General features: G+C 28.3%; 3 protein-coding genes across 7 annotated transcripts in view; 2 read left to right on the forward strand and 1 right to left on the reverse strand.

The window, feature by feature from the left end:
- LOC107622451 (B3 domain-containing protein Os03g0619600-like) lies at positions 3173-4321 on the forward strand. The gene is made up of 3 exons (XM_016324344.2): positions 3173-3508; positions 3619-3704; positions 3802-4321. The coding sequence occupies exons 1-3, from the start codon at positions 3193-3195 to the stop codon at positions 4045-4047; spliced, it is 648 nt and encodes a 215-aa protein (XP_016179830.1). The 5' UTR covers positions 3173-3192; the 3' UTR covers positions 4048-4321.
- The window catches only part of LOC110267819 (B3 domain-containing transcription factor VRN1-like), a 25520-nt gene continuing 12885 nt past the window's right edge, over positions 5702-18336 (forward strand). The window contains exon 1 of the mRNA XM_021113647.1: positions 5702-5789. Within this exon, the coding sequence (XP_020969306.1) occupies positions 5777-5789 (13 nt within the window). The 5' untranslated portion in view covers positions 5702-5776. The remainder of the gene's footprint in view (positions 5790-18336) is intronic.
- Positions 5802-9035, reverse strand: LOC107622453. 5 transcript variants are annotated; one of them, XR_002355754.1, is made up of 5 exons: positions 8878-9035; positions 7845-7939; positions 7386-7713; positions 6744-7258; positions 5802-6313 (listed from the first exon to the last, which is right to left on the reverse strand). XR_002355754.1 is itself a non-coding variant. In XM_016324346.2 (2 exons), exons 1-2 carry the CDS (start codon positions 8886-8888, stop codon positions 7498-7500), a joined length of 453 nt encoding a protein of 150 aa, XP_016179832.1. In that variant the 5' UTR covers positions 8889-9033; the 3' UTR covers positions 7383-7497. The 5 variants fall into 5 exon arrangements, 1 of the variants encoding a protein (XP_016179832.1); XR_002355753.1 differs by having other exon boundaries at positions 7824-7939; XR_001616219.2 differs by lacking the exon at positions 7845-7939 and having other exon boundaries at positions 5803-6313.

Raw genomic sequence — 18336 nt, forward strand, 5'->3', positions numbered from 1 at the left:
ACTCAATATGAACAGGGACATAACAAAAACTTTATTTTATTCTTTTTTTTATTTTTTGTTTAAATTAAATGTGGGATTCAAAAATTATGCCTGAAATTTAGGCACGTACAAAGACCTTATTTTGTTCTTTTTTATATGTTGTCTACTTATTAGAGATATTCACTTATTCTCTCTTAACAAGAAAATTATTCTTGGCTATGACTTTTTCTAGTTTCTAAAAAAAAAAAAGCATCATCTAACTTTATTTAGGACCCGTTTGTAAACTTTAAAAGTATTTTTTTTTTACTTATGAAAAGTAGTAGTATTAATATCTGGTGTAAGTTTTAAAACTAAATTGTAGCTTTCTAAGAAGCTATTTAGGAGCTTATAGAGAAGTTAAAAAACAACTTCTCTCATAATACTACTATTTTTATCACATTTCTATAAAATAAACATTTTTAAAACTAAAAATTCAAATACAAAATAACTTATTTATAAGCTACTTTTAATATAACTATTTATTGTTTAAGTTATTTTTTTAAAAAGAGCTTAATTAAACTATTTACCTAAACTGAGTCTTAATAGGTTTAACTGATTACGAAAATGATATAATTTTTCGTTATTGATATCACGTATCAGTATCACTTTAAAAATGATTTCTCATGCAAGTTTTAATTTTGAATGAGTTTAGTTATTATATAGGTCAAAAGTGATATCTAAAAAATATTTCATTAGAGTTATGAAACTTAAGAATTATGTATAAAATTTAGGCACATTCAAAGAATCTTATTTTGATTCTTATCCTTTTTTGTTCAAATTACTTAAAATGTAAAAATAGAAAAATAAAACTCAGCACATAATAGGAAACTTAATTTTGTTCTTTTCAATTTTTTATTTAAATTAAATGTAAAATTTTAAAATTATGACTGAAATCTATGCGTATAGAAAGAACTTTATTTTATTTTTTTATATGTTGTCTTCTTATTTAAGATATCTACTTATTTTTTGTGAACAAATTCATGGCTATGACTTTTTTTAGTTTCGAAAAAAACAATCATCATCTAGGTTTATTTAATAGGTTTAATGAATTATGAAAATGATACGGTCTCTCTTACAGATATCAAACCAGTATCACTTAAAAAAATAATATTTAATACAAGTTTTAATTTTAATTGAGTTTAGTTACTGTAGAGGTAAAAAATATACATAAAAAATATTTTATTAGAGTTCTAGCATTCAAGAATTATATCTGAAATTCAGGTACATTCAACAAATCTTATTTTGATTTTTATTATTTTTTATTCAAATTACTTAAAAAGTAGAAATAGAAAAAATTGAACTCAATATGAAATTTAGGCACATAACAGAAATCTTATTTTGTTCTTTTTTAATTTTTTGTCTAAATTAAATGTGCAAATTATTCTAAAATCTAAGTTGTAAACAAGAAAATTATTCTTGGTTATAACTTTTTCTAGCTTCCAAAAAAATAAATATCATCTAACTTTATTTAATATGTTTAATGGATTACGAAAATAATACAGTTTTTTGTTACTGATACCACATACCAGTATTACTTTAAAAATAATTTCTCAAACAAGTTTTAATTTTAAATGAGTTTAGTTACTGTATACATCAAAAGTGATATCTAAAAAATATTTTATTATAGTTATAAAATTTAGGAATTATGTATAAAATTTAAACACATTCAAAAGATCTTATTTTGATTTTTATCCTTTTTTTTGTTCAAATTACTTAAAATGTAAAAATTAAAAAAATAAAATTTGGTATGAAATTCAGGCATGTAATAGGGAATTTAATTTTGTTCTGATTTAAATTAAATATAAAATCCAAAAATTATGCCTGAAATTTATGAAAAGAACTTTATTTTGTTCTTTTTAATATGTTGTCTTCTTATTTAAGATATACACTGATTCTTTGTGAATAAGAAAAATATCCATAACTATGGATTCCTCTAACTTTCAAAGAAATAAGAATTCTCTTTCCACTTTGATCCGTTTCTTTAAGATTGTTCTCAGAAAAAGCCTTGATGATGGATATCTTGTGAGAATTTTCTTTCCCTTCTATCCTCTTTTTATCTTTCACTGTTTTTATTTTACACATACAAATTTTTTTTATGTATACTTCTTGTGTTTCACTATTTTTGTCATATTTTCCATGTGAGGTAACAACCACACACAGGCATGGTTTCTTTTCTTACATATTTATGCTTTTTTAGTTTTCAATTTTTGATTGTTAGTTAGTTAGTTAAAGTAGTAACTGAATCAACAAAGCTGCTGTTAGAGAAGGATAATTCTTAGTAGGGACGTTCATGAATCGGATCCGATCTGCATATCCACTGTATTTATCCGAATCTGATTCGAAAATTGTGAATATAGATTCGATTTGCAAGGTTATCGGATCGGATCGGATCAGATCCGCACACTAATCGGATCGGATTGCGGATTTTGTGTATATATTCGCATATCTGCGTATCCGCAAAAATAAAGAAATAAATAAATAAATAAATATTCTTTTTATATTTTATTTCAACTAATAATTATCATATATGTTGTATTATTTTAATTTATTATTTAAAAAATGTATGTTTAATATTATTTTGAGAATAAAAATATTTAAAAAATAAAAAATAAATAAATTTTATTGATATTTTTTAATAAAAATAAGCTTCTAAAAATATTTTGTGTTTTGTGGATATATCTGATATCCGATATCGGATCGGTTCAAGTTAAAAAGGAGATTGGATCCGATCCGATCCGATGATTTTAGTGCGGATCCGATCAAAATTTTAGCCATATCCGATCCGACCTGATCCACGTTCACCCCTAATTCTTAGAAGGTTGTTAAGAGGTTGAGTGATACAAATAGAGTGAGTCGAATCAATTTTTGTTTATCTGGCCAATTTTGTGTTATGATTGTGAGTTTTGCCAAGTATGGTTACCAACAACAGTTTCATTGGCATTGCAGAAAATACCAAACAAGTTCAGTAGGAAATATGGTGGTGATATGCCAAATCCAGTGAAACTCCAGCCTCCAGATGGCACTGAATGGAGAATAGATTGGACTAATCGTGATGGTGAGATTTTGTTTGAAAATGGTTGGAAAGAGTTTGCTACATTTTACACTTTGGAGAATGGTCATGTGTTGTGGTTTGAGTACAATGGAACTTCTAACATCAAAATAAACATATTCGACATGAGTGCCCTCGAAATTGATTATCCTTCCAATGGCCGAATCCGTGATGACAACTCGGTTGAGATTTTGGATGAACCGCCGCCACGAAGGGGCCGAGGCCGGCCGAAGAAAAAAGTGATAGCAGAACCAAAGCAATCACGTGCTTCTACAACTACAAGCAAAATAATGAAAAGTGCCATCAAAACTAAAGATATAGATAAAAATCCCAATACACAAAACTTGAAGCTGCATGTCGAGAATGAAAAAGATGGTCAATCTGAAGAGACAGGAGATCTTAAGCTGCCAATAATTCAACGTGCCAGACCAGATATGGATGGTCTGTTTCATAATCTCATCATTCTTTCATTTTTTGGATTCTACTGATTTTGTTTAATTTTTTTATTTTCTTTGTTGCTAAAATGCATAAATACTTCTTTTGTCATAAAGTTATTAGAGAAGCAAAGAAGTTCAAGTCGAAAAATCCCTCTTTTGTCATAAAGATTAAGCAAATGCACCAAACAGGATCACCAGCAGTAAGTTGATTCATTTATCTCTGTGCAAACTTTGTATGTCATGCAAAATTGAGACTGTTGTGAACCATGATGATGAAATATTCTGATATGATTGCAGAATCTTCCAGTTTGTTTCTTCAGAATGTACTTCGAGAACACCAAGGAGTATGCAACTCTACGAGTTGGAAAGAAGCAGTGGCATGCAACATTGATCTATTATCCAAATAGGAAGAATGCCCTTATCTCTAATTGGCGCTTGTTCGTTGAAGAAAATAACTTAAAAGCCGGAGATGTTTGTATCTTTGAGCTCATTAACAGACAAGGTCCAGATCTTAAGGTTCATATTCGTCGAAGCCATGATTAGCAAATGGCTTTGCTTACTTGTGTTGCAGATCAATGGAGTATGTTCAGGGATCAAGAGTTGTAACAGAGTCATAGTTTTCATCATACTAAATGGTTGCATTGCAGCGTTATCTCCTTACTACCATAACTAGAAATATATCTGCATTGTAGAAACAATACATGTAGAATTATATATTGTCGGTAGTATAAGATGTTATTTGGACAAAGTACCTAATCAAAAGTTTCCCAACTACTTATTTCAAAGCAATTTATGGTTTGGATCCTATTTCACTCATTCTCCCTCATTTATTATAATTGTCACTTTTTAGAAAGTTACTAATTATTTGCAGTGTTGCAGTAATTCCATAAAAGATTCCAATGTAAATAACTTTTAATGAGTGTAGTCACAAAAAAAAAACTTGTAATGAGTGTATAACTTTTTTTAATTCATTGTATTGGAATAATTGGTAAATTGGTACAAGTTTATTATGTCATATTTAAACAAACGTAAAATGTTTCTGATAGAGATAAATGTATCAACTTACTGGTGAAGATCCAGATAGTTGAGTTTGCCTTATCTTCGGTTAAGAAAGAGGGATTATTTGACTTGAACTTCCTTGCCTCTTGAACAACTTTACATGTACACCATAAAAATTTGCATAAAAGTTACTTGTAGCCAAGTTCAAGCTTCAAACAACACAGTAATTTTTATTCATTTGAACGAAATTTAAACACAGCCTAAGAACAATAACATATTTAATGCATAGTTACATGAAATGCAATACGCCATGTGTAAAATATTTTATTTGGAATATATGCGTACGCTGCTTTCAACACTGCATTCTTCATTCAGATTGACTAGCTTCTTCATTCTTGCAACACTGCATCCAGTTTTGTTTATCAGGGGCCTTCTCTACATCTCCAGTTTTGACAGAACTCAATATTTTACTTGTAGAAGGAGATGATACTTCTGCTGCTGCTTTCAATTTTTTCCTCGACCTCTTCGTAAACTTGTGAACATTTTACTTGTACAACTGTACAAGCAGATGGTGTCTTTGGTGCTGCTTTCTCTGTTTTCCTCGGCCGGCCTCGGCCTCTTCGTGGCGGTTCATTCTCAACCTTAACCATGTTGTCATCATTAATGTGGTCCTTGGAAGGATAGTCTATTTCAGGACACCATTTCACTTTAGTTTTGGCAGAACTTGTGAACATTTTGCTTGTACAAGGAGATGGTGTGTTTGGTGCTGCTTTCTCTGTTTTCCTCGGCCGGCCTCGACCTCTTCGTGGCGGTCCATTCTCAACCTTAACCATGTTGTCATCATCAATGTAGTCCTTGGAAGGATAGTCTATTTTGGGGCACCATTTCACTACTTCAGTTTTGGCAGAACTTGTGAACATTTTACTTGTAGAAGCAGATGGTGTCTTTAGTGCTGCTTTCTCTGTTTTCCTCGGCCAGCCTCGTGGCAGCAGTTCATTTAAGATCTCAATTGAATCGTCATCGCTGATGTGATCCATGGAAGGATAGTCTATTTCAAGGCAAGTCATGTCAAAAATGTGTACTTCAATGTTAGATACATGACCAACTCGACCAACTCGCTACTTCATTATATAAGCACGTACTTATAGAGGATTAAAATACTAAACAGGTCACAGAGGAAGGAGAATGCTTGTTTCTTTGGAAACTAGAGGAAGCCATGGATGTTCTTCTTGTTCACAGACTGTAACTGTGTCTGTGAACAAGAAGAACATCCATGGCTTCCTCTAGTTTCCAAAGAAACAAGCATTCTCCTTCCTCTGTGACCTGTTTAATATTTAATCCTCTATAAGTACGTGCTTATATAACGAAGTAGCGAGTTGGTTGAGTTGGTCATGTATCTAGTATTAGATTTGATGAGAAATAAAGGTGTTTTTCTTTGTCGGATTGTAGATTATCGTAGTAGGCCACGACTTCTTTTCGAACTGTAACTTTACATCCTGCTGATTCTTTCTAAAATACTTTCTGTAGAAGGTAGCTGGTAAGTTCTGCATCACATTCCATTTTTGAATCACCATGGTAAAAAATAGTTATAAACTTACAATTTGTGAAACTAAGTATAAACTAGCACTCAGAAGTTTGCATGGCATATTATGTTTTGTCATCGATAAAATGTATCGAAATAAACTTACAGGCCTTGATTTCCTTGGATCACTCTCTCTTATCTTGACCATGAAAGAGGGATTCTGTGAGTTGAGCTCCTTAACTTCTTTGAAGAGCTGAATCCCATGAGTCACTGGTTTGAAAAGTGACTCTAATACCATAATAGAATTGTAAAAAATTAGCATGAATTTTACTTGTGGAGAGTTTTGGATACAAGTTATATCTATAGGGTTGGAGACCAACACAAATTTTAGCATTAGTTTATATAACAAATTGTCGTTACATTAAGGACCAAATACATAGTCATTACATTCATAAGCTAACTGCATTTTTAGCCAAAACTAACAATAGTTTCCTTGAGATTGGAATTCTGTTGCTATAAATGTTGCAAGGAAGGGAAGAATTAAAGATTTGTAAAATGTACTCCAAGTCAAACACGGGGTCAATTAATTTTTAATATAAAATTTTTTTAACGAGGATAATGCTAACTTTTATTCCATTTTTAAAGTTAATTATGTTTTCAATGTTGTACTGATATTACAGAATAACACGGCTTAAGAACTCCTAAACAATTGCCTTACGGCGGCGTTGTCGACGACAAATATGAACATCAAGCACCAGATCTTTTCTATTGATGAGCTTAAACAAACAAACATCTCCGGCTTGTAATTTACTAGCTCGAGCAAAAAAGTTCCAACCAGAAGAGATAAAGGCATCACATGATGATGGCCTATAGATTAACAACTTCTTTCCAAACCTTATAATTGCATTTTGGGGGTTATTTTCAAAATATTTTCGGAAGAATTTAGTTGGAAAGTACCGCAGCACATCATATTTATGTCATCATAGTTAGAAATAAGACACAAAGTTTGGAAGAATAATAGCACATGGAAGTTCACGATATATAATTTTCAACATGGATATATGTATTAACCTATACTTACACATGGTGCTCTCGTTTGAGACAGTTGCGTTATCTTGATGATGAAAGAGGGCTTTTCTCACTTAAACTTCTTAGCTTCTTTCAGAGATTCAGGTCTTATAGGACAGGGCCTAACAGGAGATTCAGAATCTTTTCTTCTTCTATTCTTTTTACCTTGTACATAGGAAACAAAGAATCAGAAACTACCACTGTAATGTACAAAAAACAGTTGCAAGTTGTAACTCAAAAACAACGGTTGAATCCACAAAAGGAAAGGTTGATCTAATTATGAAACACATACCATTAGAATCTTTATTGACAGACACTGGCATCTCATGGTTTTTTTCTTTAGATTTAATACCGTGCGAATTGAGGCTTCTTTCCACATCCCTGATTTGTGTGTCATTTTCCAACTATCTACCTTTAGAAGCAGATGACACTAGTGCTCTCAGTTTTTTCCTCGGTTGGCCCTGGACTTCTCTTGGCAATGGTTCATTCAATCTTTTCTTCAGCAGTCCCTCGTTAAGTCTCATGTTTTGGGTGTTGGGACTACTATCCACATCTCTAGTTTTTTGTTCTTCTGGCCTTTTCACCGGCTGCTGACTCCTGCGTGGCAGCTGCTCTTTGATCTGATCATTGGCAAATATGTATACTTCCATGTGAGAAGTTCCAATATTATACTCAAACCATAACAAATGGCGATGATCAAGAGAGTAATATGCAACAAACTCTTTCCAACCATTTTTAAACAAAATCCCACCATCATGATTAATCCACTCTACTATCCATTCAGTACCATCCGGAGGCTTAAGATACAATAGGTTTAATAGGACAGAACCATATTTTTCAGTACTTCTGCAATATTATGAACCTGGTGTTAGCAACCATAATAACAATAAGGTGACACACATTAGTATGTCTTCACCAAGATGTTGACATGTATTATGTTAAATAGTTTAGACAAATATATCAAACTATTTAACGATTTTCGGCTATATCTTTGTATACTAATAACATTAAACTCCTAATTCGTCCTTCACTAATAATTATAAATAGTGCAGTAAAATAGTCCAAACATATTAGTCCTAAATTTTGTATGTAGATAAAGATTAATCTTTCACCTATTTTAAAGGAGAGACTAATTTCAAATTTTAAAGGGCTATTTTGCAGCATTGTTTGCATATTTAGAGACTAGGAGTGAAATAAAAAAATATTAAAAAACAGGATTGTCCAACATGAAAATTGGTAGGGACCAAATCAGTAATAACAAAATTAAAACTCATGCATAACGAAAAATGACGATGAATATAATAATTTTTCAAATCACCGCAATATGTCCTATAATATTTCCTAATCTTAATTAGTGAAAGTTTTACCAGATCATTTTTCATTAACAATAATGTAGATTTAATCGTAATTAATTTTGTAGTAAGAATACATACGGAGTACATAAAATGATGTAACCACCTAACAAATATGTTTTTAGGTTTTCATTCATCTTATGTATTTTTTTATTTTTTCATGTACTTCTGCTACAAAATTAATTATAATTAATCCTACATTATTGTAAATAGAAAATGATCTAAATAATAAGAAGAAGAAGTTTACTATTACTATATTTGCAGCTAAGAAGCCATGCATGTGTGTTGTTCTATGAAGAAAATGTTTATAAATGAGAAAAATTATATATAGAGGAATAAAGAGAGAAACTTTTTGTTAAATAAACAATATCTCAAAAGATAAACAGATTAAAAGAAAAAGAGGGGATGGAGAAGACGAGAGAAAATGCTCACAAAGTCATCATCTTGAAGAGCTTGTCTGAGAACAATCTTAAAGAAAGAAATCACAGTAGAAGTAGAAGGAGAATACTTGTTTTGTTGACAGCTAGAGGAAGCCATAGTAAACGGATGATGTATGGATTTGACTATTGTTGAGGTTCAGAGTCTCTCTCACCCGGTATTCCTTAAATAAACTTATTTTGGGATAACAATTAAATTAAAAAAAATAACAAGTGAGTACTAAAATAAGTTATATATATATTTTAATTTATTTTTAATATAAATTTTATATTTTTATATGTATTATATATGTATAAATAATTTTAATATATATTTAATATAATTTAATAAATTAAAAGAAAAGTTAGGACCGATTCCTTCATAATTGATTGCAAAGTTATACAGCGTTAATTGATAATGGTGTTATTAGAGAGACAATAAAAAAAATAGTCAAAATTTATTTTATAATTATTTTTGTCTATTTTTTTTTTTGCTATCAAACATTTTTGAAATGATAATATGAAATGCCATTAGACAAGCTAAATAAAAGGAGAAGATGCTCATTGAAAAAAATAAAATAGAAGCATAATGAAATAGCACGATGAATGTTAGTACATAGAATAAAAGGTAAATACTAAGGATCAATTGAGTTAAGTTAGGCTTGATTTGATAAAATTTTTATTTTTTAAAAATAATTTATAAAAATTAGTTTTTAAAATTAATTTTATTTTTGAAAAATTTTACTAAACCAAATCTTAGTACGTTTGATAATAGATTATTACTTACAAAGATATCGAAAAAGACAGACAAAGGTGTTAGATAATTAAATCAAGAATATTTAAGAAAAATAAAAATACAACATCTTAAAACATTGAAAAAATTCGAATCAAATTGAATTGGAATTGGAAACCAAATTGTATCTTAAATTAGAAGGTGGTAGAAACGGATAAAAATTCAAGTTATTTTTCTGGTGCAAGACAACACAATATTTATGAAGAACGAAGAATCATGATTGGAAGTTTCAAGTTGATGACTAAATTTGAAGGATTTGAAGTAAATTTGAATAAATAACTTGACTTGTAAAAGTTTTTATTAACTTCATGAAATATTACAAGTGTATTTAGTTGTTATAAAAATTATTATTTTATTATGAAACTTTGCCTATATAAAGGCTTGAACACATGTACTTTAATCATATCTTCATATGAACGAAAATGCATTGAGTTGTTAATGTTGGGTCGTCTGGTCCTAAATTAAATGAAAAACTTGATTATTAAGAGACTTTGATGTCTATCTATTTGAAGGTTTAGATCCTATGGAACTTTATTGAATTGGATTTGCAAGAAGGAGTTGATGTTACCCAATAGAGAAAAAATCAATTAGCATGGTCTCAAATTTACCAAAGTGTATATTATACAATGTTTTGCAAAATAGCAAATGCCAAAAGTGTAAAAGAAGCATAAAACACGTTGAAACTGTCATACAAAGACATAGGTAAAGTCCAAAAAGCAAAGTTATAATTTTTGAGAAGAGAATATAAAAGATATGAGATGTCTAACTCAGAAATTGTTAAGCAATATTTTTCTTGTGTTACAAATAGATAAAAGTATGAAAAATATTCCCAGTAGCAAAGTGGTGAAAAAATCTTTTTGCATTATGCTGATGAAGTATGGTCATATGGCGACTACAATATTAAAGTCCCACAATATGGATACTATGACGATTGCAGAGTTGTAAGGAACCATGGAAAGTCATATTAGCATAATATTAGAGAAGTTAGAAAAATCAATTGAAGAAGCCCTGAAAAGTCGAGTGAATTTAAACAATGGTGCAGAATCAAGCTGTACACAAGATGGACGAGACCGTACTTTCAATTTTCAAAGTAAAGGTAGAGGAAGTTCCAGAGACAGAGGTCGTGGCAATTATAGCCATGGAAGTTATAATAATTTTACACCACCTAATCAAGAAAGAGGTGGAATAAATTCCAGGTTTGTCAACTAAAGAAGAAATCGAGACAATTTTTATCAAGAACGAACTAATTTCTACTGCTTTCATTGTGAAAAGTATGGACACAAAGTGGTAGACTGCAAAATCAAAATAATGAATAATAATCAAGCACATGTTGCAGAAAATTAACATCAAAATACTGATGATAATCCGAATATCAAACTTTATTTTTTACATGTAACTCATATGCTGAAGATAAAAATATATGATACTTGGATAATGGTTGTAGTAATCATATGTCTGGTAGAAAAATTCCTATTGAAGTTTGGTAATAGTAGAAAGATTCCTATTGAAGAAAAAGAACAAATACCAATTAGATTGAATGATTGTTCTCTGAGTTATATTTTTGATATTTTCTATACTCCTAAACTTGATTACAATTTATTGAGTACGAGGCAGTTATTTGAGAACGGATATAAAATAATTACATATAGTGGATATTTGCATTATATTTGACAACAACAAAAGGTTCATAGATAAAGCAAAGATGACTTCAAATAAAATGTTTCCATTGAAAATTCAACATGTTAATCCTTCTTGCATGAGTTCTGTAATAATTTATGATAGCTGAGTGTGGTATATTCAGTTTGTGCATTTTTTTCTGACCTAAATTACCTGTCAAGAAAAAGACTTATTTCTGGTCTGCCACAGATTCATATTCCTAATTGTGTTTGTGAAATTTGTCAACTGAAAAAGAAGCACAAAAATCTATTTACTACAGAAAAGTCATGAAGAACTTGAAGATTACTTGAAATTGTGCATTCAGATCTTTGTTTTGTTAAGATTCTAAGGTACTTTATCACTTTTATTAATGATTTTAGTAGATATATACGGATATACTTTCTATTGTTATAAAGCATACTCATATTTTAGTATATAGAAAGCATACTCATGTATGTTGCAACAATGATTCATATTTTAGTATATAGCAGGTATCCAATGAAAGATGTTCGTGATAAAACTTCGAAGGAAGTTTGGAGTGAAAAGAGGTCTTTCATTAATCATTTTCAGAGTCTTTCAGTATATTGCTTATGCCCATGTTCTATATCAATCAAGAAAGAAGTTAGATGACAAAGGCAAAACGTATATCTTTAATGGCTATAGCACATACTCAAAAACATACAAGTTGTATAATCTAGAATCAAAGAAGGTGATCATCAGCAAAAAATGTGACATTTGACGAGAAAGATATTTGAGACTGGAACAGAACGACAGAAAAGTAGCCGATTATAATTCCAAATTCATGTGATGAAGTAGAATAAAGACAACCTAACATAACTAAACAACTAAAATCATCTATAAGACCTCTAGAAAATATAGACTACCTGCTAGATTGGCAGATTATGAAATTGGCAGTGATGATGATCCATCCGATGAAGAAATTATCAATTTTGCTTTACTTTCAAATTGTGAGCCATTAAACTTTGAAGAAGTCTCTAGAGGCAACAATTGAAAAAAAATAATAGATGAAAAGATTCATGCCATTGAAAAGAATTTGGAGCTGATAGATTTACCATTAGATAAGAAGTCAATTGGAGTAAAGTGGATTTACAAAACTAAGTACAATCCCAACGATGAAATTGATCGTTTTAAAGCAAGATTAGTTGCTAAGGGATATAAACAAAAATCCAGTATTTACTACTTTAAAGTATTTGCTCCTGTTACTAGATTAGACACTATCCATATTATTAGTTCGCTATCGGCTTAAAATAAATTAAAAATACATCAAATGTATATTAAGTCTGCATTTTTAAATTGCACTGAAGAAGAAGTGTATGCTGAGCAACTTGCAGGATATGAAATTCCTGAAGAAGAAGAAGAAGAAGATAAAATTTATCGATTGAAAAAAGTTTTGTATAGGTTGAAGCAAGCACCAAGAGCGTGATACAAGAAGATTATTTATTCTTTTTTCACTCAGAAGATGTCCATTTGAACATACTCTTTATATAAAGTTTGTTGAATCTGGATAAATCTTAATCGTGTGCCTTTATATTGATGATTTGATCTTTACTCGCAATAATTTGAAGATAATTGCAGAATTCAAAAAGACTATGATAAAACAATTTGAAATGACAAATATGTGCTTGATGTCTTACTTCCTCGACATCAAAATCGTTTAGAAAGATGACAGAATCTTTATTTCACATCCAATTTTTTCTTTCTAATTCAATAAAACAAACTTAATTATATAGTTGCTATTTTTTAAAATATATTGACGTTCTTCTTCTTCTCTTGCTATTATATCTTGTTATTTTTCTTTTGTAGTGTATTACTTAATCATGATCATAATACATGCAGCAGGTTTAATTTGCATGTTTGTTGATTGGATGTCACGGAAGCAAGTTTTGTCCTGAGCCTTCGTTTTTGGAGAATCTGGGAAAAGTAAGACACATGCTTTGGAACAATAATTTTGACCGATAACTCCAAAGATAAGAAAGATAAAAAAAATTAGCTTCTTAAGTTGTTTTGCTTTTATGTATTTTATAATTTTTGACCCTCTCCTTGCTTGTGATGCTTTTAAGAATTTATAGAGCATGAAAGATATTTGATATGATTGTACTCCCATATCTTCTAATTCATTTCTTCATTTATTTAAAAACTTTTGATAGATTAAAAAGTGACCGTTGATGCTTTATACCTTCATTTCTTCTTAGCTTCTTCTCTTGCTATTATATCTTGTTATTTTTCTTTTATACATGCAGCAGGTTTAATTTGCATGTTTGTTGATTGGATGTCACGGAAGCAATTTTTGTCCTGAGCCTTCGTTTTTGGAGAATCTGGGAAAAGTAAGACACATGCATTGGAGAAATAATTGATCGATAACTCCAAAGATAAGAAAGATAAAATAAACGGTTTTGTTATATTACCAACAGCATATCTGCTAATTTCTGCCAACTCTTATTTATAATTGTGTTTTATGGAAGTGTGTTCGTAGATGTGTTTAATAAAAATATCTTTTTTATAGCAATGTTTAATAGAAATATTTTTATAGATATATTTTTTAGATGTATCTCTTTATATATGTATTTAAAATATATTAATTATTAGCACATCCACAAACACACTTCCATGAAACACAATTATAAATAAGAGTTGGCAGAAGTTGATAGATAATATGTTGGTACCTTATACTTTTCCATAAAATAAATAGGTACGTGGTCTTCATGCACTAGTTTATTATGGTGTTGACTTGTTGTACAATACCTAATTAACTACACCAACACTGTATGAAGAGAATGGCAACAATCTTTTCAAATTTGTTTATGTAAACTGCAAACACATTAACGATCATTTTTAAAATATAATTCCAATAAAATACAATTATAAAGAAGATATATAATAATTAAAATAAATTTACCAATTAAATCCTATAATCTAAATTTAATTCAATAAGTTGGTTATTTACATGATATTTTAGACAATTAAAAATATTTTAAATATTTTCACGTAACATTATTTAAATATTGCAACTTAATTATTTGTATTTTGTTGTATATATTGTTATTAAATGCTTATAATTAATTATGAGAGCATCTTCAATATTAGTTTTAATTCCTCATTTAAATTTTTAATGTATTTATTTTATAGTTACTAAATAAAAATATTTAAATTTTTTCATTAATGACAAGCTTATCATGTATTTTTAAGATACATATTAGCAAATTTTTTTTTTAATAGGTGAACCGATGATTTCTTTTAATGAATATTACATGATAAAATGAAAAAAAATTCAAAAATTTAAAATATACCTAATATTGCATACGTCTATTTTACATCAGTTTTTGAAGTGTCACTTCTCTTCTCGAGACTTTTTTTTTGTTTTTGTCTTAACTGTACTATTCCTTTGCTTAGTATTTTCTAATTTTTGGCGCTTATATATTTTTTAATTGTTGGCCCTCCCCTTTACTTTTGATGCTTCTTAAGAATTTACAGAACATAAAAATATTAGGAGTGGATTCTCTTTAGTGAAAAAAAAATTGGATGATATCCCGTGAAAGATCTCATCTTTTATTGCATTCTCTCTCTCATTTATTTTTGGTCCCACTTGAAGAATTAAAGGTGGGAGATTACACTGTATTCTCTCCAGTGACAAAAAAATGGAGAGGATCCATTAACGAAGTGGGTGTTAATGTGTTTTTTTTTTTTTCAAAAATCAGATAATTTCATTCATAAAATAAAAGAAATATATAAATGTCCATACATACATAAGACAAATAAAAGAAATAGAGAACTTCCAACATTTTACTATAGAGATAACATGTAATAATTTAATAAGAGAAATAAAAAGTTAAAGTGTTTATTAATTAAGAAGTGGGAATTTGTTGAAGTTCTTTCAACAGCTTCAAAATCGATATTATTATCTCTTTCACACTGAAATTGATACATTATCAAAGATGAAGCCGTTACTAACCTTCCACAACGACCAGCTTCGTTCGACGGATAATTTCATTATTGATGTTCCGGAATGGATCCTCTCAATTGTTGAAACAAATTGAGGGAGTAAAGTGTGATCTATAACCCTTTAATACATACTTTCTCATATTTTTTTTTGGTTCTACTTATAATAATTAATGGTGAGAGATCACACTTTATTTTCTCAATTGTTAAAAAAAAATTGAGAAGATCCATTTACATTGATGTTCGGTGAATGATTCAATGGTCTTGCATCTTTTTTCACCAAATTGGTGAAAGATAACCATTCTTTTACGCTGTTGCCTGTTGGGTACTTGGATCTTGGGCTCAATCCTGTTCGAAACCATTAAGCCTTATAATATCCCATTTATTGAAGTCCAATTATCCTGATAGTTTTAAAATAGCATAAAAATATTTTTTGGGTTAAAATAAACATATTGAATTAGTGAAATATGATGTAAAATGTTAAAATAAATTATTATTTTGACCCGCAAAAAATAAACCAAAAACAAAAGAAACAATATTTTTATTTTTTAAAATTAATTTTAGTTTGACAAAATATACATTTTGGGGATAAATAACAAATAATGCATGTATTTAATTCAACTTTTTGTTGGGTCATTTAAAAAGTTATTTGGAAAGTATATATAAAAAAATTAATAAATTGATTTTTTTTTACTATTTTTTAATTTTTTTTAATATTTTTTCAGTCATGTAAATGATATAAACAAATATTTAAAATAAAATGACCAAATTAAAAAGATAATTTTTTAATCTTTAAACAGATTTACAAAAAAATATATTGATATTTATAAATTATGAGATATATGACATGTTTTAAAAATTTGTCAAATTAAAATTATATTTTAAAAATAATTATGAGATACTTGATATGTTTTGAATTTTATCAAAAATATTTCTACAATAAGAGAGTATAGTGCCAAAATAATTATTGTATAAAGATTCATTATGCTGCAAAACCTTTGTTATTTCTTTGTTTATTACTTTCATTGAATAATAATTTTGTGGAATAAATTTTTGATATCCTCGCTATGCTTGTTTTTTAAGAAAAAATTACTATTTTTTCTATGAAAAGAATTCATTTTTGATAAATAATTTTTAAAAAAAGGAATGACAAAAAAAATATAATGCTATTCTAAAATTATTAGTTTTTTTGGATGAAAAAATTTATTAGGCTAATTGGGCTTTAATAAATGGGCTATTATAAGGCTCAATAGTTTTTAAAAAAGAACTGAACCAAAAAACCTAGCGGTGTAAGAGAATAGTTAACTTTCACCAACGTTGGTGAAAAAAGATGCCGGACCATTGAATCATTCACCTTGATGTTCTTCTTCTCTTGCTATCATATCTTATTATTTTTCTCTAACAGTTTTTTTTTGGACATTTTTTTCAACAGGTTTAATTCGCATGTTTGTTGATTGGATGTCATAGAAGCAATTTTGTTGAAGTCCAATAAAAAATATTGAGCCTTCGTTTTTGGTCTTCAGGAATATTGGGCTATATTGGCCAGACTTCTTCTATTTTTCTTTTAATTTTTCTGTTTTGTTTTTTTGGTATCGATAGAACTGAATGTTTTTTATACAGAATAATAAGTGCAAACTAAACTATCAACTACTCTCTTTTTTTTTTTTGGAAAATATTATCTTGGATCGGACAAAATTTGGTGTTCACTCACACGAACATTGAAAAAATTTGAAATTAAATTTAATTAAAAGTAAAAATTAAATTAGATAGTAAAAACTACAAGAATGTAAGTTATTTTTTTAATGCAAGATAACATAATATTTATAAAAAAATGAAGAATTATAAATGAATTGAAAGCTTCAAGTTGATGACTAAACTTAAAAAATTTAAAGCAAATTTAAATAAAGAATTTAACTAGTCAAAATTTTTACTAAATTCATGAAATATTACAAAATTCATATGAATGAAAATATATTAAGTTATTAGAACTTCTCTTATCTTTTGTGAATGTGTTAGTGAATTTAAAAAATAAAAAATATAATAGTATTATTTAAATAAATGAATAATCTGAAATTAATAGTGTAGATATTATACTTAAAAAAATAGATATAAGATAGAATATGTGTAAGTACATTATAAATTTATGGTTTAACTTTTATTCTACTTTGTTTATTGTTTTGTGTTTTGTGTTTTGTATTTTATTTTATTTTTTATAACATATTTCACTTATAACTGTGTTAAATCTTTACTTAAAAAAAATATGAGAGTAATTAATTACATTTTATCATTAATTAATTGATAATATGAGATATGTCATTAACTAACCTTATTTGGAAAAAAAATTGAACTTTAAATAGGAGGGTTTGATCATTAGATAAAATTATAAAATCAATTTGATTATTTTCTCCATTTATAGACCAAATTGATTATTAGATAAAAGTTGGAAACTAATTTAATTATTATTCAATTTAGTCACCAATTTAAAATATTTTATGTTATTAAATTTCAATATATGTTTAATAACTTACGATTAGAATAATCAAATTTTAACTGCTTTGTTAAAATATAAATTGATATATTCACTACAAGAAATACTATTATAATCGAGGGCCAAATCGATGACAAAAACATCGATATATTAAAAATCGATGGTAAAATTAACAGCACTAGCCATCGCTTTAAAACGGGTAGATTTTTTTAAAATATAATAAGATCGACGGCTCCTCAAATTGTCAATAAACTTTCAATAAAATCGACAACCATTGTGTCGATAATATAAGATTACGATTTTTACATACTTAAAAAAAGCGACACCCAGGCTGTTGATAATATTATTTAAAATCGACAACCTAAGTGTCGATATTTAATTTATTAAAATTGACAAATTAACTATCGATTTAATTATTAAATTACCGATAACAACATCGTCTATTTTCCTTTTTTTTGTCTATTTTAAATTAAAAATTGACAACATTGCCTTTTATTTTTGTCTATGTTAAATTTAAAAATCGACAATAATGCCGTCGATTTTAATAACCAAATTTTTTTTTTAGTTTTTTACATTTGAAA

The sequence above is a fragment of the Arachis ipaensis genome, chromosome B10 (genome assembly GCF_000816755.2).
Source record: "Arachis ipaensis cultivar K30076 chromosome B10, Araip1.1, whole genome shotgun sequence".
Lineage (NCBI taxonomy): Eukaryota > Viridiplantae > Streptophyta > Magnoliopsida > Fabales > Fabaceae > Arachis > Arachis ipaensis.